This window comes from Rhinolophus ferrumequinum, chromosome 7, assembly GCF_004115265.2.
Source record: "Rhinolophus ferrumequinum isolate MPI-CBG mRhiFer1 chromosome 7, mRhiFer1_v1.p, whole genome shotgun sequence".
Taxonomy (NCBI): domain Eukaryota; kingdom Metazoa; phylum Chordata; class Mammalia; order Chiroptera; family Rhinolophidae; genus Rhinolophus; species Rhinolophus ferrumequinum.
The window spans coordinates 4,159,180-4,183,040 of NC_046290.1; the positions used below are offsets into that span (position 1 = coordinate 4,159,180).

At 49.4% G+C, this 23,861-nt stretch overlaps 1 protein-coding gene across 2 annotated transcripts in view; it reads left to right on the forward strand.

The window, feature by feature from the left end:
- The first annotated feature begins 17,449 nt into the window (after nucleotides 1-17,449).
- The window catches only part of TENT4A (terminal nucleotidyltransferase 4A), a 36,800-nt gene continuing 30,388 nt past the window's right edge, over nucleotides 17,450-23,861 (forward strand). Inside the window, exon 1 of one of the 2 annotated variants that reach the window (XM_033110696.1) lies at nucleotides 17,450-18,173. In XM_033110696.1, the coding sequence (XP_032966587.1) occupies nucleotides 17,461-18,173 (713 nt within the window). In that variant the 5' untranslated portion in view covers nucleotides 17,450-17,460. The remainder of the gene's footprint in view (nucleotides 18,174-23,861) is intronic. The other variant, XM_033110697.1, reaches the window with a different exon arrangement.

Genomic DNA, 23,861 nt, shown 5'->3' on the forward strand with positions numbered 1-23,861 from the left:
GTTTACTAGACTCACCATGGCTTCGCCCTGGTAGTCCCACTTCCGAGGCTAGACCTGGAAGCTCCCGTTGGTCTACGAGCTCTGATGCTCCCGTGAGCTGGTGAGTGGCTGCTGCTGGGGTGCTCCACCTCCCTTTACCCACCTTCATTCCCTTAGCTCCTCTCACACCTGTAAGCCCTCATTCCCAGGAGAAGTCTCTTATTCTCACCAGAGTAATAGTAGCTCTGTTTTTCTGAAAGAATGCTGACTCACATCTGAGACAAAGAGGATGGAACCCAAGAGGTCATTCTATATCGTTCAGGTATTCAGTTCAGAATTAATATATAACTTTAAGGAATCCTCAGTTACCAAGCAACAGTAAACACACACAACTTAGAAATACGAAAAAAGAAATTGATAGAAATCCAACTTTATGCTATACGTTTACACTAGAAAACACTGATGTTTTCCTAGAAAGATGCACATAACTGAAATGGATTTGATAAAAAATAATAAACCAAGGAAGAGCTCTTGAAATTTTAAGTTTTCAAAATTCTGTCTTCAATAATGTTGCTGCAGCCCGATGATTTTATAAATCATTACCATGAAGTCTTTAAGGAACAAACGCCACTGTTTAAACTACGTAAGAGTCTCACAGATGGAAACACTTTAATAAAATATTAGTGTTCATGGTCTGGTAGTCTATTCCAGTGATAACCCACCACGTGAACATATATTTTATGACTGGAATGTAAGGACGATTTAACATAGATGAAGCTGTTCTATAGTTTTTGAATGAATAAATGGGTCAAGAGACATTTATGTCTCTATGATTTATGTCTCTATGATTTTTTGATAAATATAAAAAGGCATTTAATAATATTAATTTCTAAAATTTAAAAAGCTTCTAGAACTAGGAATCGAATGTCATTTTCTTAATCATCTAATAACCTATTGGAAACCAGCATTAAAGTATGTCTAGCATTGAAAATTGTGGGCACTCTCATTAAAATCAAGAACAAGAAAATGACTACAGTCCCTGAGGCAGGGTATCATTGATATGAAAATTTTAGACATTGAAATAAGATGAGCAAAACATGAAGCTGCATACTGCAAAGTAGGAGACAACACTATCTGTCTTTACAGGGAATTTGATTGTCTACTTGAAAACTCAAGGGAGTCAACTTATTAAAACTACTTCAATGAATAACAAACTCAAATTAAGTGGTTGGTTAGCAATCCAATACACAGAAATCAATATCTTTCTGACATAGCAGCAAGAACCAGTAAACTTAAAAAAAATCATCTACATATTTTCAATAAACCACAAAGATACTGGCAATAAACTTTCAAAGAAAGTGCTGAGTGACTGTGAAGCCAGTAATAACACTTTACATCGAGATATAAAATTCTTGAATAAGTGAAGAGATAACATTTCTTTGGGTAGGAAGAGTCATATGAATTCTTCCATAGATTTAATACAGGCATTAAACATGCCAATTTACAAATTAATAATTAAGAGTATTGTTTTGACAGTGGAATGGACAGACTAATTATCAAAACAGAAAGGAACTTTAGAAATACACTCAAATGTTTATAAGAATTTAGTATGTCACAGTCTTGATAATCAGAGAAATAATCTATTGGACTGAATGACTAATTATTTGGAAAAAATAAATTAGATTTCCTATCTCACTTTTTATACAAAAATCAATTTAAAGTGCATTAAAGTTTTAAATGCAAAATATAAATGCAGATGGTGGAAATAAATATACATATTTGATTGGGTGAAAACTTTCTAAGCATGACAAAGTCAGAAAACGTATTCTATGAATAGTTTATTTTGGTTCATTTTTCTTAAAAAATTGTGCTAACCCATCGAACTATTGTTTTATGGTTCATGAAAACAGTATATATGTTTTTCCCTAAAATTATTCTTTCATAAAAATATCACAAATGTAGACGATACTTTTCTAGTGTTGGGCTTATATTTACAACAAACGTTTTTTCTCCCATGAAATTATACGTCACATTTTAGACATGAAGAGACTGGGCCCTAAGCAGTCACATTTTCAATTTAAACTTGTCTAGCTTTTAAAAACTTTAACAAGCAGATTATAAATAACGTGCCAGTGTTGGCAATAATTGTTCACAGCTATTTTAATATTTTGAATTCTGGAGCACGTTTTGTTTACATTAGGCATTCTGCAAATAAGATGCTTTTGGAACACAATTTTCTACCTTGCCTTGAAATAATGTGAGAAATACTCCCATGGTTTGTCTTTGTCATTTCATTATTTAGATATGACACAGATTCATGTCTATCAGTAATCAGGCCTTTACTAACTGATAACACAAGTACAACATTTGTGCACTGTCGTGTAGGGTGTCAGGTAGGGTCTCTGGTCCCGCTCCCCACACAAGAACGCAGGACATGGTGAGGCCAAACAGGAACACCCACGGAGCCATAGGTAGGGGAGTCACACCACTATATTCTCGCTGGCGGCTGGGTTGGAGACACAGGAACCAGGAGCAACACAATTCTCAACCCTCACTGCGCCGCTTGCAGGTTGAGCCACCATCTTCTTGCTAGCCCCCATTTTTTGCTAGCCCAGCCACGGCAGTTATATTAGTGCCCAATAGCTCACTGGTTACAGCTGACGGCCAACTAGCCACAGCTGATGGCCATCCAATCACAGTCGATGGCCATTTACTACCTGAGCCAGCACCTTTCTATGTGAGGCCGAGAGCCTGGAAACTGCTTTTTGGGGCTCTGTCCCCACATGCATGCATTTCCTAGGACATGTCACGTTTCACAAACTCATTCTTAGAAATTCATGGTAAAAGAACACAGTGAAAGTTTCTCCCACCTCCTTCCAATAGCTGTGTGTCTTGTGCAAAACATGTATTATGACTTGTGTTTCTAAAACATGCTCAGTGCATTGTCCTAAAAAGAGCCAGCTTCTCTGGGGAAGAAAGAAAACAAACAAACAAACAAACAAGACAAAACTTAGCCAAGATCACTCTAACTTTATGATAGAACGTAGTGTTCTAATTAAAAAACATCTATTCCATTTCAAAAGGAATGGAAATACATTTTAGAAATATTATTTGATTGATCCAAAGATGAAGACAAAATAAATTGAGTATCTTCTTTCACTCTCAGTGACATATTCTTAGAAAGTTTTAGTGCCCAGATAATTCAACATGTCAGCAACTGAGTTCATGAATATTACCTAATTAAGTCACCCATTTAATTCTTTTAATTATTAGTCAGTAAGTGCTTACATTTTCAAACCAGTGTGAACAAAACCTCTCTCTCTCTCCCTCTCTCTCTCTCTCCCTAAGTTGAGGTCATCTGGAAGGTGGCTGGCTCAGAGCCTGGCACCCTTGACATGGAGTGGTTACTGCTTAAATATTTACAGATTCGAATGTGTGTCTGTCCTCAGACTCCTCCTTTAACTGTCTAGAGCATTTGGAAGTAAATAGTGTCTGTCTCGGGTTACTTAGGGGCTTCTGTGGTTCTTTTAAAAGATCTATACCCAACTGCTATTAGGCACATCCCCCCTCACCGCACCCCTGGGGTTGCCTGATTACAAAGGAGCAGCGAAGCCTGCTGACAAATACAAGCCGCACCCATGTGTACTGAGCGCCTCCTGCCTGCAGGCCAAGGGTTGGGGCCAGGGAAGCACTCAGATTCTCAGGAGGTGAGACTGCTGCTGTGACACAACTGGCAGTCTGGTTGGGATACTGAGTAAATGAGTGAAAATGTAAGTAGAGCAAGAAGTACCTAATTCCAGGCAATGAGAGAAGCCAATTATTCATTTTCAAAATCACTCTGGTAATTTTCACAGTGACAGTGAACCTCTGCCTGTGGAGGAAGGACTGTTCCCTGACATGACGCTGTCTGTCCCTCGAACTAGACCCAGGTGAGAACGGAGGCTGCTTTCTAGAAACCCTGCCTTAGAGACGGCTTGTAACTGATGTTCCTTCTGACAGAAATCAGCACCCCTGCCTGTCGTTGTGCTGACCGGCCAAGCATGTACTTTCCCACAGTAACATCCATGTCTGGTCCCCTCCTTTCCCCTGTAGCATCCTCTGGCACCTGCCAAGCAGGGTGGGGAATCTAACTCATCCTGCAGCTTCTCCAGACATGGCTCCTTGGTAAATTTCCCTTAGTAAACTCCATTATTTACCAGACCGGAGTGCCCGGCCTCTTCCTTCTGTCTTTCCCTGCTCTCCATGTCCGGAGGCAGATTTTTAGTATCCACGTGTAGGAACACCGCCTCCTAATTGTATCACTTTCGGTTGACGTGGCCAGGACAGCTTGATGAAGGTTTTTGTTGGACTTGGGTCTGGAAGGTTTGGGTTGCACTGGGAGAGGCAAAGACAACATTGAGAAAACCTTCCAGAAAATTGATGCGCACTGAACCACATGTCAGAGGCAGGAAAGCCTGTGGCTCACTCAGGGGCCGTGAGCAAAAAGTTCTGATGCCTCGGCTTCTGCAAGGCCGTGAGTGGTTGGAAGTGGGGCTGGTCTGGAGTTCACATCCAGTTGGGAGGATTTTGAATGTCAGTTTTTTTATTCAACTGACACTGGGTCTAAGACACAACTGTCAGCCAGGTCTTTGCTGAGCTCTGCTGTACAAGAGTGGGTAGTGTTGGCACTCTCCCTGTTCCTAGCCAGAGGGAGCTTATTATGGAATCTGAGTGTGTAAAATTACAATGACCTGACACTCAAAATGAAAAAACAGTTTATTGGCACGATGAAAATAACAGCAAGTTCCCACGGTGCGGCTTCCCTCCCTTACAAACTGCCTTTACAACAGTCGGTGGAAAAGAGCCAGCTGAGTCACACCCTATGAGATGGCCCATGTTCCGTCACATTGTTGGTCCCACGGAGATTTTTTTTACCCAGAACATCAACACCTGCTCCGAAGGATTTGCCTTTTGCTCGTGGGGGTGAGGACCTTTCCCGGGGACCCAGGTAGGCGTCCAACTCCCATGGGGCAACCCCGAGACCCCTTCCAGCACCACATTGAGGGATCCTTCTCCTTTGAAGCATCTGTGTGAGGACAGATGAATGCAGCCTGGACAGCCTGCAGGCAGGAGCAGACCTCCTTCAGCCCCTTTGTGCAGGGGGATTTGTTTACCCAGCCCCCCCCCCGCCCCCCGGAAGGCCAAACTCTGGAAACGCAATTATAAACCAGAGTCCAGATCAGCACGTCAGGAGCAGAGGCCCTCAAACTACCATGGAAGGACCACATTTTCTGAGCTTCACTAAGACACTTCATTGCTAAAATTAACACTCCTCCCCTTGAAGGAAATAAATGGAGGGACAAAAGTGGTAAAGAACATCCTCTCCTATGTTTTTTTCCTTAAACATTGGTGCTTGTCATCATTTCTTTGCTGGTGGAGAAAGTCACGCCTTTTCCACAACTCGTGATCTGTTAAGGAAGCATTGTGACATCATTCACTGGCTCAGAACTCGGAAAGGGACTCCCTCGGTCACACATGCATTGTCATCAGCTGCTCCCACCTGCCGTGGCATCTTGTTTCGGCTGTGGCTCTCCTCCGCAATGGGGGCCTCCAGCTATTGTCCTTGCATTGGCTCAAATTCAGAAGGAAGGGGACATGACGAGGGGCGCTTTTACTCAACAGTTGATTGGTGGACAAGTGAGAGCCCAGTCACCACCTACATCTGTTTCTCTGGCTGCACAGAATCCACTGGAAAGGTCTCTGCCAGCGAGTCTGTATCCAGCCTCCATTGGAGCGTCTAGGGGGCGCCTGTGCCTCCCAAAGGCCTGGCTGGGCCTTCGAGGGCTCGCCGTCATGAGAAAAGAATCCACAGGTCTGTAAACTCACTATTTTTAGGCCTCAGTGGACTTGAGCCAGTTTCCCGAGTGCAGTAATTACCCAAATATTTTATTGAACAGGGCCTTGAAAAATGACAACACATGTCTGAAATCTACTGCGAAATTTAAACAGGTTTAAACTGCCATGCAGCTAATTCGCAAAGACAAATGACCAGTGTTCTCATCCTGCTCTGGTGCTCTCGTCATCCCCCTACCGCTGGGTGGGCTCACCGGTGCCGCAGGTTACCTGCCATCAGGGAAGCGTTCACTTGCAGACGTGCCTTTCCAGACCAACTTCTCTTCTAAACGCAGGACTTGTGCATCCCTCGGCCTCCTGGATATCTCTCCAGGATATCCATGGACATCTCGAACCTAATGTTTCCAAAAGGGAATGCTTCCTGCTCCCCTCAGTGTGTTCCATCTGGGGAAAGGAGACTTCCCTCGGTCACTCAGTCCACCAACCTGGGTGGATCCTATGCTCACTTTGCCTCACTCCCCACTCCATCCAGAGGACTCTACCTGCTAAGTCTATGCCGGCTCTGCCTACTGGGTCCCCTAAACCCCTGCCACCCTGGAATGGAACTGCACCCATATCTCTTCCTGTGGAACTGTCATAGCCCCTGACTGGTTCCATTCTTCCCCCTGCCCAGGTACCTGTCACGCAGCATGCAGGGTGATCTGCTCGGGAATGTAAATTCCATCCTGACTGATTGGGTCAGAATCCTCCAGTTCTTTACCTCTCACCCTGGTCTGTGATAAGAGACACACGTGTCTGTGGGTCTTGAGTCTGCTCTCAAGTCTGCTCTGGCTGTTAAATGTCAGGTAACAGAAGCTCATGACCCGAGGGATGCTTTAGCAGCGATTGGTAATAGAGATGCCTCCAGCCTTCTCTCCATGTCCCAGTTTGCACAACAGAACAAAACAGACACCCAGAGGATTCGCCTGGGAGTGGAGAATTGTTAGAGAAATAGAAAAGTTCATCAGTTCATGAGACCTGGGGAGCAGTAAGATAATCAATTCCATCAGTGCGGGCATCGGAGCCTGACCAAGAGCGAAAAGCAGGAAGCAGTGCCCTCCACTGCGTCTTCCCCTTAATCAGGGGAGGAGATAAGCAGGAGGGTAAAGATGCAAGGAGAATTCCCCATTCTTTATGAACCTCAGAGAAACAATATCATGAACACACAGGTAGGATAGCTGCTATGCTGGTCACTGTGGTAAGCACTTATGTGTATTGGTTCTTTCCATCTTCACGTTACAACTATTGTCCCTATTCTGCAGATAAGGAAACTGAGGCCATCAAAGTTAATCAGCTTGTCCCAGGCTTTACAATCAGAAATGGCAGAGCGATTGCCAAGTAAACTGGCTCCATAGTCCCTGTTCTTAAGCAAAGAAACAGATCTGAGTCGGAGAATGGGCTGTGCACCCTGATTCAAGTCCTAAAACAGGGACGTTTTAGCAAACTCCACGAGACAGTCTGGTTTACTCACCTAGAACTGCTTCCCTATGCAGAGCCATAGTTTACTGACACCTCCGGTGAGGGCAGTAGGGTTTGGACTGGGTTGCTGATGACCTCAGCTGGAGACTGAGCGGCCTGGGGACAGACCCCAGCAGCGGGAGGTGACTGGGATGGCAGTGCCAGCAGAGGGTCTGATGTGTGAAGTAAACACTCAGTAAGCGCTTCTTGTTGCAAAGGTGAATGCCAGGGAGCAAGAAGAAATAACGAAGCAAAGGGACCTTAACTAGATAAGCACGAAATACTGAAAAATGAGAATTTTCCTGTTTCACGTTCAGGTTGTCTTTTTACATCTTAGATTTATACCCGTTTGTATAAGATCCCATTATAACCTTTTATATAACATTGCTACCTTCAACCATGTCCATCACAATTCCATCTGCTAAGGCAGAGTAAGCCTCTCAAATATACATATTTCTCCTATAAATGGAACGCAGGTCACACAGTAAAATAGGCAGCAAATGCCAAGTGCTCTGTGGTGCTTTGAAAATAGACCCACCGTCTTCCTTGCTAAGGCGGTGGCTCTGTGTCCTGCCCAAGCTCCTTGGAAGATCCTGCCCCTCCCCTCCCTCCACGTGGAATCCATTATGGGGCCCCTGGGATTTTACCTCCGAAGCATTTTGTGGTGGAGTCCTGCTGTGTTAACCAGACCCATTTCCTTCCTGCTCTGGGCTCTCAGCTCAACCACACTTTCCAGACTCCCTCATGTTGTGTGGAGCCATGAGCCTGAGTTCTGACCCACTGGGCTGTGGGTGCAACGTATGTGTTGGCGACCCCCTGGCAAGGCCCCTGAGCCTCCTGCCAGATGCTCTGTTCTGGTTTTCCCTCTCCTGTTGACCCTCTGCAGAGAACCAGCAGAAGACCAGCAGAAGGCCCTCGGGAATGGCAGAACTTCTAAACGAAAGAGCCTGCATCCATGTGCGTGAGTGCGTGGACCAGAGCCCTCCCTCCCCACACCCAGGGCCCATTGCAAACCCACAGGGGACTGCGATGTGAATAAGAAATAAACCCTTATTCTGTTCTTATGGCTATGCCACGCCACTGAGATTTGAGGCTGTGTCTTACAGCTACCCTAACTCACTGACCTCCTCCTAAATACGCCTTTCCAAACCTAATACTCTGCCCAAGACTGGTTTTCAATTTCTCTCAACAGGCCATGTCCTCTCAACCTCTATCCCTACCTTCAACCACGCCCATCACAATTCTGTCCGCTAAGGCAGAGAAAGCCTCTTCAAACACACATCAGACCATAGCACACCTCGGTGTACATCTTTTAATGGCACCTCCAAGTGCTGTCCTGTGGCAGATGGTCTGTCCACACCTGGCTGTGGTCTGCAGTGCCCGCTTCACGTTAGATTTCTGTTGCCATCCACGGGGCCTGGACACAGGCGGCACTGGAGATTTCTGTCCTCAGGGCAGTTTCACCTCGCCTCTTCCTACAGCATCCTTCCTTTGCCTGCTCTCTGCCTCCCTCTGTTGGTTTAACTTCTCTGGGCAACACCTCCTTCAGGCTCCCTTGCTCTGGACCCCTCAATAAGCTACACACCAAACCCGTCACCGTGTTTTCTACACTGACAGCACTTGGGGCAGAGACAATTTTGGTCATCTGTGTGCCTGACCATAGCAGGGGCTCAAAAACTACCCCAGAGGTGACGACCAAAAATGACTTTAGACATTGCCAATGTGACCTGGGAGAAGCACCGCTCTGGAGGCACGTGGGAGAAGGGACCAGCTGCTCACCCTGACGAGAAAGCACAGGGGACGTCATCTTTGTGGGATCACCTTAGTCAATGTTGACCTGAAACTAGATTTTGTCAAAAACGGCTTTCAGAAGCCGACTTATAGGACCAAATTCAGAAGAGATTGGGGGTGGTAGACACTGGGCCTACGCAATACCCACCGCCTCCTTTGGGCTAACAGGCCCCAGTGTTTCCAGCATGGCCCTAAGCCCAGCACAAGCACGTCTCGAGATTAGTCCAGGCCATTCGTGATCATTCCGTGTCTCAGTATTTCAGCCTCCCTTGCAGTTAGGGGTGGTTTTATAACCAGTTGTAGTCAGTGTGATAGAAGGGGAAGTGCGGTATGAGGGTTTCTTGGAAATTTTTGCTTTCCTGATGAAAAGGATCACAAGCAGGAGACACCCTCCACCCACATCCTTCTGCCCTTGACTGTGGACGTACGGCCAGGGCTGGGCTGCCATAGTGCAAAGGCCAGGGGAGTCACATGGGTCAGCTTGGACGTCCTGGGGTGCTGTACCACCACAGTGAGGACCCTCTACCTCCTGATTTCTTGTTTGGGGAGAAAAGGAACTCTTTGCTTTGTATAAGCCCCTGCAGTGGGTTGAATAGTGTTCCCCACCACCCCCAAATCCATGTCTACCCAGAACCTCAGAATATGACCTTATTGGGAAATAGGGTCTTTGCAGATGTCATTGGTTAAGGATCTTGCAATGAGATCATCCTAGATTTAGGGTGGTCCCTAAATCTAATGACTGGTGTCACTATAAGAAGAGGAGAGGCCACAAGGAGACTCATGGAGAGAAGACCATGTGGACACAGAGGTAGAGATGGGAGTGGTGCAGCCACAAGTCAAGGGACGCCAGAGCCACCCGGAGCCGGAGGAGGCAAGAAGGATCCGCCCCTAGAGCCTTCAGAGGGAGAATGGCCCTGCTGACGCCATGATCTTGGACTTCTGGCTTCCTTAATTATGAGTGGATTTTTGTTGTTTTCAGACTCTCAGTTTGTAGTAACTGGTTTACAGGCAGTCCTGGAAACACACACAGCCACTGTTAGTAAAGTTTTCTGTCACTCTCGATGAAACTATTAATTGATACATGAAGGCGTAAATCGAGGGCCCTTAGAACCCACACTGCAGGTGTGTCCAGAGCCCTTCTTGGAGGATGAGGAAAGGTGAGGAGCCAGTGGGAAGGAAGCTCTGGGGAGACATGACCTCATTTCTTCTAAGTCTAGGTGGAGCCCTTTTTAAAAAATATGTTTCCAAACATTTACCACTAATTTATTTTTTTATTACGCATCATCGAGACATTTAAAATGGAGAACATGCATACATAACACTAGATTTATCTTACATTGTGAGAAAATAAGACTTTTCACACACATTCATATTACAGAAAACTGAGGCTTACCATTTTTTATGTTCACAAACTTCAAATACTCTCTAATCTATATTTTTTGAATATTCATTTTGAAGCATTTTGAAATATATATTGTCTGCTTTCTCAAAAACTAAGATTTTTTTAAACATGTATGAATTTTTTTAAATTTAATTTTGTTTATTTATTTTCTTAAAATAAGAATGGTATATATTGAAGGTGTACAACACGGTAATCTGATATACCTACACCTAGTGAAATGACTAGTACAGTATCCATCTCCTCTCGTAGTTTTGTGTGTGTGTGTTTTTTAAGATGGAGTCTATTGAAAACCTCCCCCTTCCCACAGAGCTCACCTTCTGGTGAAGGTCCGCACGTGCCCACCAGGGTCACAGGGGGCGTCCTTGGACAGAGAGAGTCAAAGCATAATTTGGAGACTGCCTGTTTATAGATTCCCTGCAGACCATCTCCCCAGTTCTGTTACATATTCCTCCCACAGGAATATTCCTCCCATGCTCCGTGTGATGTGCGGGGGCTCCTATTGTACGGGATCTAACTCACAGGACGTGCTGTGCTCAGCCCCCAGTCTAGTCATCCTAACTGGGCTGTCGTTTCAGGCAACCTCAGAACCCTCATTGGGAAAATCCGACCTGACGATGTGCAGGGCGCCTCTGCTTCTCAGATGAGACGAGACGGGGTACTCCTGGGATCTTGTGCTGTTTGGAGGTGATGACTCAGCCCCGAGGAAACAGTGGACCTAGGCTTTTTGGCAACACTCATCCAAGGTGCTAATGTCACCCCAAGAGAACACCAGGTGCCAGGAACCTCCAGGTGGAACACTGTACCACCTCTGCTGTCATCCTACCTTTAAAAGACCAACCCGAATTCCATCAAGGCTCTAGGTCCAATGACCAAAGCACAGACAACAGAGAGAACAGGGAACATGTTGAATGACACCACATGGAGAGAGTTGCAAAATCCAGGCTGTTGGACTAGGAAACCATGTTCTTCAATAACAGATAGAAAAAAAATTTTTTTAGGAAGAATCCATAGATTACAAATTTTAGAAGATACAAATCAATCAATAGCAATATAGACTTTTTTTAAAAAAAAAACAAATTAAAAATTTAGAAGACATTCAAATGGATCAGATATCTGATTATATTGACATTAGTATTAATATTTTGATGTGATAATATCATAGTTATGTTTTAGAACGAGAGTGCTTATCACTTAGAAATCCATACTGAAATAATCATGGATGAATGATATGTTATCTGGGATTAGCTTCAAAATCGCTGGAGATGGAGGAAATGGGTGAGGATACTGGTGAATGAATGCGGGCATAAGTTGAGTGAGAATTATGGAAGCTGGGTGATGGGTACACAGGGGCTCATCATACACATTTTCTCTACCGTTATATACATTGGAGAGTGTCCATCATTAAAGACAGAAGCAAGAGCATGTATTTTACAGAATAACTCACTGCCAAGAAAGTTCAGCATCCACCTTTGCAGGAAACCTCCCTTCCTGAACACGGAACCATTAGGACACAGCATGGATGGATCTCTCTCTCTCTCTCTCTCTCTCTCTCTCTCTCTCTCTCTCTCTCTCTCTCCTTCTACTGCCTCCTTTTTCTTCCATCATATTATTTTGTTTCTTAATGACCAGAGATTATCCACAAGCTAGACATAACCCACTGACTGTTCTAGTCTGGTTTTCCTGGTATGTTAGCATTTTCTGAATTCGTTGCCTTATCATGGCGCTTTCTGAAGCCAATGAGAGTGAACCCACCCAGAATACACCTCTATGAGTAAGGGAGTTTATCACCTCAGATGCCAAGACGTCTGGAGGGGGCGGCTCTGGTGTGGTCAGTTCTGCTGCTTGGCGAGGCAATCGGGGGCATCTTCTTTCCATCATGGGACCCAGCCCCCAGAGTGTTGGTCACATCTCTCTTCTGGCTTCAAGGGCTACAGCATCCTCCAGAGATGTGTGTCCAGTGGTGAAGAAGAGCGTTTCCTCTCGTGTGTCTCTTTTATTCTCCTGGGAGACTTTCCCGCAGGTGTTGTCCTCTAGGATGGAGTTATGTGTGGTGCTTACATCTGGCACGGAGAACAAGACCTCCAGGAATGACGCAGAGTCATGATTTGTCCACTAGTCTGAGGAAAGTGTCCTTCTACACAGGTAGCCAGTACCTGGCCATGAAGATACGTGGGCCGACTTGGGACTCTGCCAGCTAGAGCAGAGGGGGACAGAGGGGCCTAAGAACTTGGGTGGCAGTTTCTACTTAAGAGCTGACAATTCAGAACAAATTTCAGGCTCACGTCTGCATTTCCAGTTTCTCATGAGACAAGATGTCTCTGCCAGCTTCAGTGGGTCGTTCATTCCTGCTGCCTGGAGAGCCGTGGCTTTGGTCCTGGCAGGTACTCTCCAGGATCCCAGGGTCCCTGCCCCTCCTCATTCATGCCACATTGGGGCCCCAATTATTCCACTCCCAGCATCCCATTCTTCTTGCAATACGCCTGAAGCTCCTTCCATCAAGAGGTGAATGAAGGCTGTGTCCCCGTCCCTTGAATCTTGTGTAGGCCTCGTCACTTGTTTTGGCTCACAGAATGGTGAGGAAGTGAAGGCATGCCAATTCTGACCTCGTGCATGTCTGCTTGCTTTCTTGAAACCCTGTTCACGCACCCTGAGAACAAGCTGGGGCTAGCCGGCTGGACAACGAGAGATACGTGTCCCAGCTGCCAGCCAGCCAGCCAGCCGTGGGAGTGTGGCCATTTTAGACCATCAACCTTCAGTTCACCTGCCGGCTGACGGCAGCACACAAGTGATCTGTAAGCCAAGATTGGCTGTGTCTGACCCAGATCAGCAAAACCATGCAGTTGATTCGCAGACTCGTGAGCAACAGTAAACACTTACTTGAAGCCACTCATTTTGGGGTGGTTTCTTACCCAGTAGTCGCTGAATAATACATATATCCCCTGATTTTTCAGTTTCTTATATTACCTATTCAGTTCCTGTGAGCAGTTGAATTTGGGAACCCTGGATTAGGCAGAGGTGTTCAGACTTTACTGTGTTTAAGAATTGCTCAGGGAATTTACTTAAAATACAGATTCCTGGGCCTCATGCCTAGAAAGTTTCAGTAGATTGGGTGAGACCCAGGTATCTGCACTTTAACTAACCAGCATATCTGATTCTGGTGCAGACAGCCCAAGGAAGACCACTCTGGAAACCATTTGTTCATGAGAACAAATCACTAAAACCACAATGTAAACTCTAATATTACCCCTCCTCTACTATCACGAGAGAAATAGAGAGAGAGAGGGAGAGAGGGGGAGAGATAGGTTTTAGCCAAAGAGGGACAATGCTCATCCATGAAAATAGATGAGAAAGACCTCCCCGCCCGGAGTCTCAGGGACTGCAGTTCACTCTCAGTATTGCTTTTTGATTTACGTTAAGAAATATATTCCTTTTAACTTACATAAAAAGATGTATGACCAAATACATAAATAACAAAATCCCAGATCTAATTATAAGAAGTTGAATGGTGGCTGATGAATCGAACTAAGTGGATTAGCTAGAAGCTAAAAGAGAAGATGGAGCATGAAGCCATAGCAGGGGAAACCTTAAAATGTTGAAAAGAAGTAAACTATGACAACCTGTGTACTAGGTCCCGGAAGCTGGCAAGGCCACTTGGGTCGCCGGACAGTCAACCCTTGGTCATCCCAGCAGTGTTCACTGGGGACTTACCATGTGGCAGACAGTCCTTGAGCTGACCCACCGCATGGAAAAGAACAGATAAAAATTCTCCTTGTGGAACTCACATTCTATTGGGGTGAGGAGACACAGATAACGCACAAGATAAATACAATTTATATTAGATGGTGGAAAGGGGTTGTGTCCCCCGAAAGATATGATTGAGTTCTAAGCTTGGGTACCAGTGGAATGTAACCTTTTTTAGAAATAGGGCATTTGCAGAGGTAATCAAGTTAAGATGAGGGCATCAGGGTGGGCCCTCATCCAATATGACTGGTGTCTTTATAAGGAGAAGAGACACAGACGTGGGAGAACTCCATGCAATGACGGAGGCAGAGATTGGAGTCAAGAACACCAAGAATCGCCCCAACACCAGAAGCTCAGAGGAAGTAGGCGCAGATTCTCCCCTAGAGACAGCGTGGCCATGCCAACAGCTTCACTTTGGACTTTTAACCTCTAGAACTGTGCGAAAATAATTTCTGTTGTTTTAAGCCACCCGGTTTGTGCTATTTTGTTATGTGGCTCTAGGAAACGAATGGAGATAAACACTAAGAGGAAACTAAAGCAGGGAAGGGAAGAAGGGAGTGTTGGTGGTTGGGTTTGTAGTTTAGATAGAACCACCTGAAAGCCTTCACTAAGACCAGGGAGTGTGGAGCGGGAGCCATGCGGATACCTGGGGGAGAAGCAGCCCAGGTGATAGAACACGACCTACCAAGGCCCCAGGAGGAAGCTTGCCTGCTGTGCTGTGGTTGGAGCAGTCTGCGTTAGGGGAGGAGCTGGGACAGGAGGTGGGAGAAGACGGAGAAGGACTGGACAGTGTAGGGATTTGCAGGTCCTAGTAGGGCTGAGTGAGAAAGAAAGCCACTGGAGGGTTTTGAGCACGAGTGACATGATCTGAAGTTTGAATGAGTACTGCTTCTTTTATTTAAAGGATCACTCAAGCTGCTGTGTTGAGGAAACGCCAACAGTGTCAAGAATGAAATGTGGGGAATGTGGGAAATTAGCTAGGAGGCAGTGTTTTAAAATAGGCTAGAAATAGGGGTGGCTGGAGGGGGATAGAGGGAAGGAAAGCTGTTAGGTTGTGACTGTTTCTTGCAGGTGGAGCCAAGAACACGTTGTGACGGAGAGAGGGGAGACTGAGATGGCTGCCAGGATTTTGGCCCAAATCACTGGAAGCAAAAGGTTCCAGAATATCGACTGTTTGACTTATTTGTGATTTTCCATAGTTTATTTAATGCACATGTTCTAATCATTGTCTGCATGTACAAGTACTAAAAAAGTGTGAACTGAAATATTCATTTTTATTAAGTAACACCACTTGCCAAAAAGCCTTAGTATGTGAAACACACTTGCACGTTGGTACAGATGTTTGAAGTGTCAAGCGCTCAGTAATGTGCACTCACGTCTATGGTATAGACACGAAGAGTGCATTTAAAATACAACGCCGCGGTGGAGACCTTGCTCAGATTGCCTAAGGAATGCACCCTGCGCTGGGGTAGTAAGCAGACAGCTTGGGGCCTGGCTGGGTCCTTGCAGTTGCCTGCGCTGGGAGTGTATTCTCCAGGCTCAGACCAGTGAGGACCAGGTCCCCCTAAGGCCAGGCATTGGGACGGGCGGTGGTGTCCCTTCAGGCTGTCTAGACTGGCATGGCACAAGATTTACATAAGGACATTCTGGCATTCCCTTTGGACTTCACAAAATGTGGTTAGCCTTGCATTCCAAGCAATACCATGGCTCCACCCAGGCTCAGCACCCTCCGGACAGCAGCACCTCAAACAGCAGGCAGCTGGCAATTCTCTGTGCAGTCCTGCCAACGTGGTGCCAGCTGGAATAAGCAAGGCCAGGAGGCCCGACACCAAGTACACCGGCTGCTTCTCTGACACGCAACACTGCCAAGTTTGCCTCTCGGGAAAACCGCACTAGGGAGCTGACTTGGAAGTCTGAACTTCATTTTCTGCACACAAACCATTTTAAAAAGAAAACACAGAAGGGTTTTCTGTAAGGAGACGCACACGGAAGGGTTCTGCCAGGCCCCCTCCAGGTCCTGCCCCGGGACCACCGGCGGTGAGACCGTACCCTCCGGGAAGACGCCGGCCAGCACGTGGGCGTGAGCGGACACGAGTGACTGCAGCGTGACCGCTGCACATGGGCTCCTAATGATGGACAGTAGGGGACTTGGGGCACTCTTGTCTTTTTCCCAGAGCAGCGGGCGGAGAGCTGTCGGGCTGGCGCGGCCCTTACGTAAGGCGGGCGGGCGGCCAGCCGGCCGCCACTGTCGCGGACAGCATCTGAGGCCCCCACCCCGCTGCGCGGAAACTTCCACGCGGCGGCGGCGGCCTCTCGCCCCCGCGCACGCGCCGCTTTGCCCGGTGGCCGACAGGGACCCGGGCCCCAGCGCGCGAGTCACGCCTCGGCCGGCGCGAGGCGACGAAGGTGGTCCCCGCGGACGCAGCCGGGGGAGGGCGGCACGCCGACCTGCGCCTCTCTCCCTCTCTCACTGCGACCGAGTCTAGCCTAGAAAAGCCCACGTCGCCGCCACCCCTCCCGCCCCTCCCAGTCGCGTATCTTTCCGACACGGCGCCCTCCCCGCCCGCACCGAGGGGAGCGCCAGGGCGCAGGCGCGGTAACCAAGGTGGCGGAGTCTAGTGAGGATTTGAAATCGGCTGCGCGTGCGCACTGGAGGCCGGCCCTGGCGAGGAGGCCGCGCTTCCTCCGCACCTGCCCCGCCCCCTCCCCGCCCCTCATTGGAGCGGAGGCGGTGGCGCCCCCGCCTTCCCCCGCGCCCTGTCGCCGCCGAGAGTGTCTTTTCGCCGCCGCCGCCGCTGCAGGAGCACGGAGCCAGCGGCGGGAGCGTGACTGAGGGCCCGGCGCACGGCGGCGGCCCTCCTGCGGGTCCCGGGCCGCGCGGCGCCTGGGCCCGCCCCCTCGGCCCGGCCGCCCGCCCTTCTTCCATGGCCTCTCCCGGCGGCCCGTGTGGAACGCCGCCGCGGTCCCCGCGCCCGCCCCGCACCGCCTGAAGCCGCCCTACAGGCCCGAGCCGAGCCGCGGCCTGCCAGGGTCGCCCCGCGCCGCGCCGGGACCCCGACGGGAGCTGCCGCCGCCAGCCGGCCGGAGCCGCAGCGCAGGCCCGGCCGCCCGGCCGTCCGTCGGTCCGTGCGCCGCGCGGCCGGGGCTCGGGGCGCGGCGGGGGCGGGGCCGCGGCGGGGCGGGGGGGCGGGCGCGCGGGCCCGCGGGGCGGCGCGTGGATGGATCCGCGCGTGGCCTGGATCCAGCCCGAGCAGAAGGGGCCGGCCAATGCCCTGTGGATGCAGATCTGGGAGACCTCGCAGGGCGTGGGCCGCGGCGGCTCGGGCTTCGCGTCCTACTTCTGCCTCAACTCGCCGGCTCTGGACACGGCGGCCGCGGCGGGGGCGGCCGGGCTGGGCGGCGGCGGCCTGGCAGGGCCCGCGCTGCCCGCCGCGTCGCCTCCGCCGCCCGCACCAGGCCCGGCCGCCTTGCCCCCCGCGCTGCTGACAGCGCTCGGGCCTGCGGCCGAGGGTGCCCGGCGCCTGCACAAGTCGCCGTCGCTGTCGTCGTCGTCGTCGTCCTCGTCCAACGCCGAGTCGGGTACCGAGAGCCCCGGCTGCTCGTCGTCGTCCTCGAGCAGCGCCTCTCTCGGCCGGGCGGGCGGCGGCCGCGGCGGCGCCTTCTTCCACTTCACCGACGGCCCGCCCAGCGCCCCCGGCACGGCCAACGGGCACCCCGGGCCGCGCGGCCCCGCGCCCGCCGGCTCCCCGCCGCAGCACCAGTTCCACCCGGGGCGCCGGAAACGAGAGAACAAGGCCAGCACCTACGGCCTCAACTACCTGCTGTCAGGCAGCCGCGCGGCCGCGCTGAGCGGAGGGGGCGGCCCCGGGCCCCAGGCGCCGCGGCCCGGCACGCCGTGGAAGAGTCGCGCGTACAGCCCGGGCATCCAGGGGTGAGTGCGCGCGGGCGGCGGCGGGGAGCGCGGAGGGGGTCCTGCGCGCGGCGCCCCGGGCGGGGGGACTCCCGCCCCGCCGGGTGCGCGGACACGCCGTGGTGTCGCGGGCGCTCAAACGTCCCTGTCTGGGCTCCTCTTTAATTTCAAGGCTGGATGCTGGAGGCCAAGGTCCGACTCCACTGAAAGATTTTTATTTAGAAACTCCTTTTCTAACCGAGTGGTCTGCCCGGGTCCTAGAACTAAGTGCGGGTAGGGGGCCGCTGAATCCGGCTTGTGCAGATGTTTTCCTTTTTTGCCTCTTGAGACTGGAAAGGGAGATCTGATACTTTCCCTCTTTTCCTCCCCCAAGACGTGTTAGGGACCCATGGTCAAAGTGGGGTGCGGATAGGCGTGGCGTTTTCTGTAATTAAGTTGCAGACGATTTAGTATTGCCAGTAATTTGAATCAAATTGAGGGTAAATGTTAACTTTTTTTTTTCTTTTTGGCAGAGTCCTTTTAAAAGATGATTAGTTTTTTGATTGTGATACAATTTAACCAACAGTTAATTTAGAAGTGACTTTTTTGGGAGAGGGCTTGTATGTTACAATTAATTTGGTGCTGAAATTAACATAAAAAGCATCAACTGCAGTTTTTTAAAAAGAACTAATAGCATTCAAAGAAAAAAATGTTTGTAGCACATACTTATTTTTTTGGAAGATGCCATCTTTATTTTAAGTATTTTCACACCAGTCTAGAGGATATTAAAAGTTTTGTTTTAAGTTTAGTGCAATTACAGATGACCAGGACTGGTTAAAAAACGTGTGTGTGTTTGGGGTGGGGAATGGAGCTGTCCCAGGTAAAATTGCTCAGGTGTGACTGTTACCCAATCCTTTTGCTTTTCTGAGCGTCTAGAAATAAAGTGTTTGCACACAGGTTTCATTTCAGTATCTCAAACTGTTTTTGCACAATTACATGCTCATTTAAAAGGCACCTAAGGATTTCCCAGGGTCTTAGGGTTGTTACAAACATTAACATTCTTCTAATTTCCAAATTGTTAGATATTGGTATTACTTCTTAAAGGAACTTTCTTTCTTATAGGTCTGCTTATTCTCATTTGAATTATGTTGGGAAACAAGTTGATACCACTTTAGAGCATGTGTCATAGACATTAATAGATGCGTATTCTGCGACGTGTTTCACCTGGTTTGGTTTAGAAGGATTGTTAACTTCGATTCCCTGAAGCCTGAGCACGCACATCAGACCAAGCAGGAGCCCCGTCTCCTCTTCCCTCTCTCCTTCGGTTCTTACTTGTAGAACTTTCTGAGAAGAGGTGGTGGGAGCACTTTCATAATGTGTGACATTGTACCTAAGAGCTCTTTGGGGGCGACCTTCAGGTTTCCAGCCAGTCGTGTAACTGGAAGTGGCTCTGTGTCTTAGCACTTGGCAGGTAGGAAGGTATGTCGTCCTCACTTACAGAGCATTTTTGGGCCCAGACGGTCTGGAGTCCCGCTTCTTCCTTTCATGAGCCTCTAGCAGTGGCAGTCGTTCCCGTGTGCAGATCACTCAGGCTCTGGGTGCTGTTTCCTCACCTGCAGCTTTATAGTAAGCCTCAGTACATCCCTGACTGTTGCTTTTCTTAGTAAATGAGCCCACTGCATGCCAGGCGCTTTGCTTGGATATGGGCAGGGGTTGGCACGGGAGACCCAACCTCAGGATCCCGGTACCCAAACCTGAGCCTCCTTGGAGAGTGCCCCCCGGGGGCCCAGCACACGTGAGCACCGTCTGTCCGGGGCCCGTCGTTCGCTTCTGTTTGTGTGCAGACCTTCATCCCCGTCCTGTGTAATGTCTCTCTCTCTACCTCATCCTCTCACCCTCACGTGGACTGTTGTTACCTGTGGTGGAGACCGCTCCGTAGCCGCAGGTGCTGGGCCTTTCCCGATGCGGTCATCTACCAGCAGGTTTGATCAGGTCCCACCCCACTGGAGCCCTGTCACGGGACCCCGCAGCCCCCCTTAGGTTAAAGACTAAAGCCTGAAGTTCTCAGCAGGCCTCTAGGGCACTGCTGTGGCTTGGAGGTCTGCTTGCCCTCTCTGCCAGGGTCCCACACTGACACCCCTGCCTGCCTGTTAGAACTCAGCTCAGAGGCCACGTGGTGTGGGGCTAAGAGTGCGCAGGGAAACAGCCAGGAGGTCTGCATTTTAACCCACCTACCGTGTCTCCCCGAAAGTAAGACCTAACTGGAAAATAAGCCCTCGCTTGATGTTTCAGGATGACATCCGCTGAACATAAGCCCTAATGGATCTTTTGGAGCAAATCTTAATGTAAGACCCAGTCTTATTTTCGGGGGAACACGGTAGTGGGGGCCTCAACAGTAATGCTCATGGTAATGCTTTGTTGCTTTTGCTGGTCCCCCTTCCTTGCCTGCTTCTGTGGGGGTGTGCATGCCCCCAGTCCTGCCCTCAGCGTGTCACTTCCTGTCCTCTCTACCTAGAGGAGGAGCCTGGTGGGATTGCCCTCGGCCCTGTGCCTGGAAGGGCGGGTGCTTGGTTTGCTGCTCCCAGTCCTTGCGGCGGAGGAGTAAAGCGGAGTGCTGGAGCTGTCCTGGGTCAGGGGAGGAAGGTGGCTCAATGACCATTGCCATGGGGCCCGCTGGGCTCGTGGCAGCCAACCCTTTGGCTCTTTGGAACCTACCCCTGGCTGCCAGCTTAGCCAGAGGGATGGAGGAAGGCCACTGAGAACTCTTTCTTGGGGCTTCGAAAGGGACAGAACGGAGGTAAGAGAGCCCCTGGTCTGGCCAGTAGGAAAGGGCCTGGAGGCTGAGAAGCTGCTCAGACTTACCGTGATCACGGTAATCAAGACAGATGCCCAACACACCTGCCCCAGTGCGAACGTGCCTCCCGGGTGAGGTGGCGCGGTGCATCTCTGACAATTTGGGATTTGCACTACAAGGTAAATGTCTTATTCTGAGAGTTCCGTGCTGCACTGGTTTTCTGCGGCGGTGTAACAAATGACAGCAAAGTCAGCGCCGTAAAACAGCACTTGCTTATTGTCTTACAGTTTCTGTGGGTCAGAAGGCGGGGTGGTGGCTGGGTTGAAGTCAAGGTGCTGGCTGCTGTGTTCTGGGCTGGAGCTCACGGTCCTCTTGCAAGCTCATTCCTGTAACGGGCAGAATTCAGTTCCTTGCAGTGAATTGTGGGACTGAGATCTCTCATTCTTTGCTGGCTGGCAGCTGGGTCCCTCTCAGCTACTTTAGGCCACCTGCATTCCTTGGCTTGGGGCCCCTCTGTCTTCAAAGCTGCAGAGCTGCCTGCATCTCCCTGACATGTCTCCGCTAGCTGGAAGAAGCCCTCTGCTTTCAGGGCTTGTGGAATTGGGTCCGGCCCCCCCGGGTACCCTCTCCCTTAAGGGCATGGAACAATCAGCAGGATCACAGGGTGCTGATGGCCTTCTAGTCTCCGGTCCCAGGGATTACGTGTAGAATCTTGGGCTTCCTGCCGCATGCAAATGTCCTGCTGTAGGGAGACTTCCCCTGCCGTGGGCAGATGGGTGACGAGGACCTTGTGGTATTCTTTCCCAACTTCTGTGCCGCGACCGGACTCCAGCCTGTCGTGATAACTTTTGCAGATTGCTGGTCCTGTCCTCTACATGTTTGTCATCACTGAACTTGGGCAACCAAAGTGACCCTAGCTTTGAATGCCTTTCTGTGCCTCTCTCATGTGTACTAAAATATGCCATCTAAGAAAAGTTTTCCAGAAAGCCATGTGAATGAATACATGAAAATTACAGTGATTAAAAAGTCCTGTTCATGAGCTAGCTTACGTAGGCCAGCTGAAGTGTCATTCCTATGCTAGGTGAAAGGGTGGCTGGTGACTCACCCAAGTCACTTCTGGAATCCAGTTCTAAGTACATAGCAGTCCAGGCTCGCTTTGCAGAAGACCCCACACCAGTTGTCCTGCAGTCCAGGGTAATGGGAGTGGGGGCTGCCCCAAATGGTTCCACCTTGGTCCCTTTCTGTGGATACTGCTGCTCTTACAGAACTGACCACTGCTCCCCTGTGTCCCCTCAGGGGCTGTGTTTCAGTCTGTGTTTTCAGAGCCATGCACATGCTCGCTGCTACCTCTGAGTACCTGTGGGATAGATGAATGGATGGATGGGTAGAAGGAAAAGAGGGAAAGAGGGGCGGAGGGAGGGAGGGAGGAAGGAAGGAAGGAAAGGAAGGTAGGAAGGAAGGGGATCTGCCAGCTTAGATGAGCAAGTGAGGGGTGGCAAGTCTACATAGTTTAAATAAATGCTAAAGTTAACTTGTCTGTCTTAGAATTTCTAAAGATTTGATTGCCATCTCTGAAGTTATCCAAATACAGAAAAGTCAATCTTTCGCAGTTTATCTGCCTGTCTTCCTGAAGAGTGTGGTTAAGGCATTTTTATGCCTTGCAATATCAAAGGCAAAAACAAAACATTCAAAAAATTCTGTCCTGTATTTGAAAGGCATTCCCACTTAGTTTTAACGGGTCTCTTACTTTTGTAGTAAAAAGTAATACTTAACATGAAAAGTTAGGAAGCCTGGGCACCTGCTCAGTGTCCTGTGACTGGCTCACTCGTGTCCTGGGCTTCGGAGGCGTGCGCTGGCTTCCAGGAGGAGGCAGCAGCCGCTGGACTTGGTCCTGGACTGGGTGGGTCACTGTGCAGAGATTTATCTGTCTCCACACTGACAGGTGGACTAGATGGGATCAGCTCTGGCGTTCCCATTGGCAGGGGATGTCTTTGATTATCAGCAGCCTTTTTATTGTGGGTTTCTGCTCTTTCTAATTCCCAAATAAGCCATTCTGCACAACCATTTAGGCTCTTCTGTGGCTTTTGATTGGAGTTTATTTCTTAAGTGATAACGTGTGGATGTAGATGGTTTATATCTTTCCACGTTTGAAAGAGATTTCAGACGATCGTCATGTTTCTGGAATCCTGGAATCTGAAGGAATGGCTAGGATGCAGGGCTCTAAGGCAACGGAAAAGCAGGCTTTCTGCTTTGAGACTTTGACTGGCGTCTGTTGGCCAGCTTTCGGAGGCGTGCACGGGGCCTGAGCTCGCTGCGCCAGCCTGCAGCGTGCTCTCACAGAGCCTGGGTCACGGTCTAGGTTTGGCGGGTTTCATCGTGGGTTCTCACTTCTGAGCCTCAGTTTCCCCACCTGTGAAGCAGGGCCTGTGATGTCCCCTCGCAGGGACATATTCAGTAAAGGAAACTTGGAGCCACGTGTGAATTGTCACGTGAGGGATTAGAAAGGCCTTTGCTTTCCTTTTCTCCTCTCTGAGGAAATTGAAACCAAAAATTATGTGGTTCTTGTTGCCAACTAGACAGAAGAAGCCTTTTGCCTGGTTGTTGAAAACACAGACAACTTTCCCTCTCAGGCCGAAACTTTCTTCCTGGAGAAACTGCTGAAGACCCAGAGGCCGAGTCTTCGGGCAAGGCCGCGGGCACTGCTGGAGGCCGGCCGCCGTGATGCTGCAGAAACACTCTCTCCCTTTGAATCAGGACATTCTTTTCTATTTTTAAAACCTTAAACGATGCCCAAGTAATGTGTTCTCCAGTTTTTAAATAAGAACCGTACCTCCCCAGAGCCTTAAGGGGACTCCTGATGTACTTTATCAGGTATGCGTGTGCTGCTGTATGTAACTTGTTTAAAGTTGGTCAGGGTGTTTTTGTTGCTCTGTGCA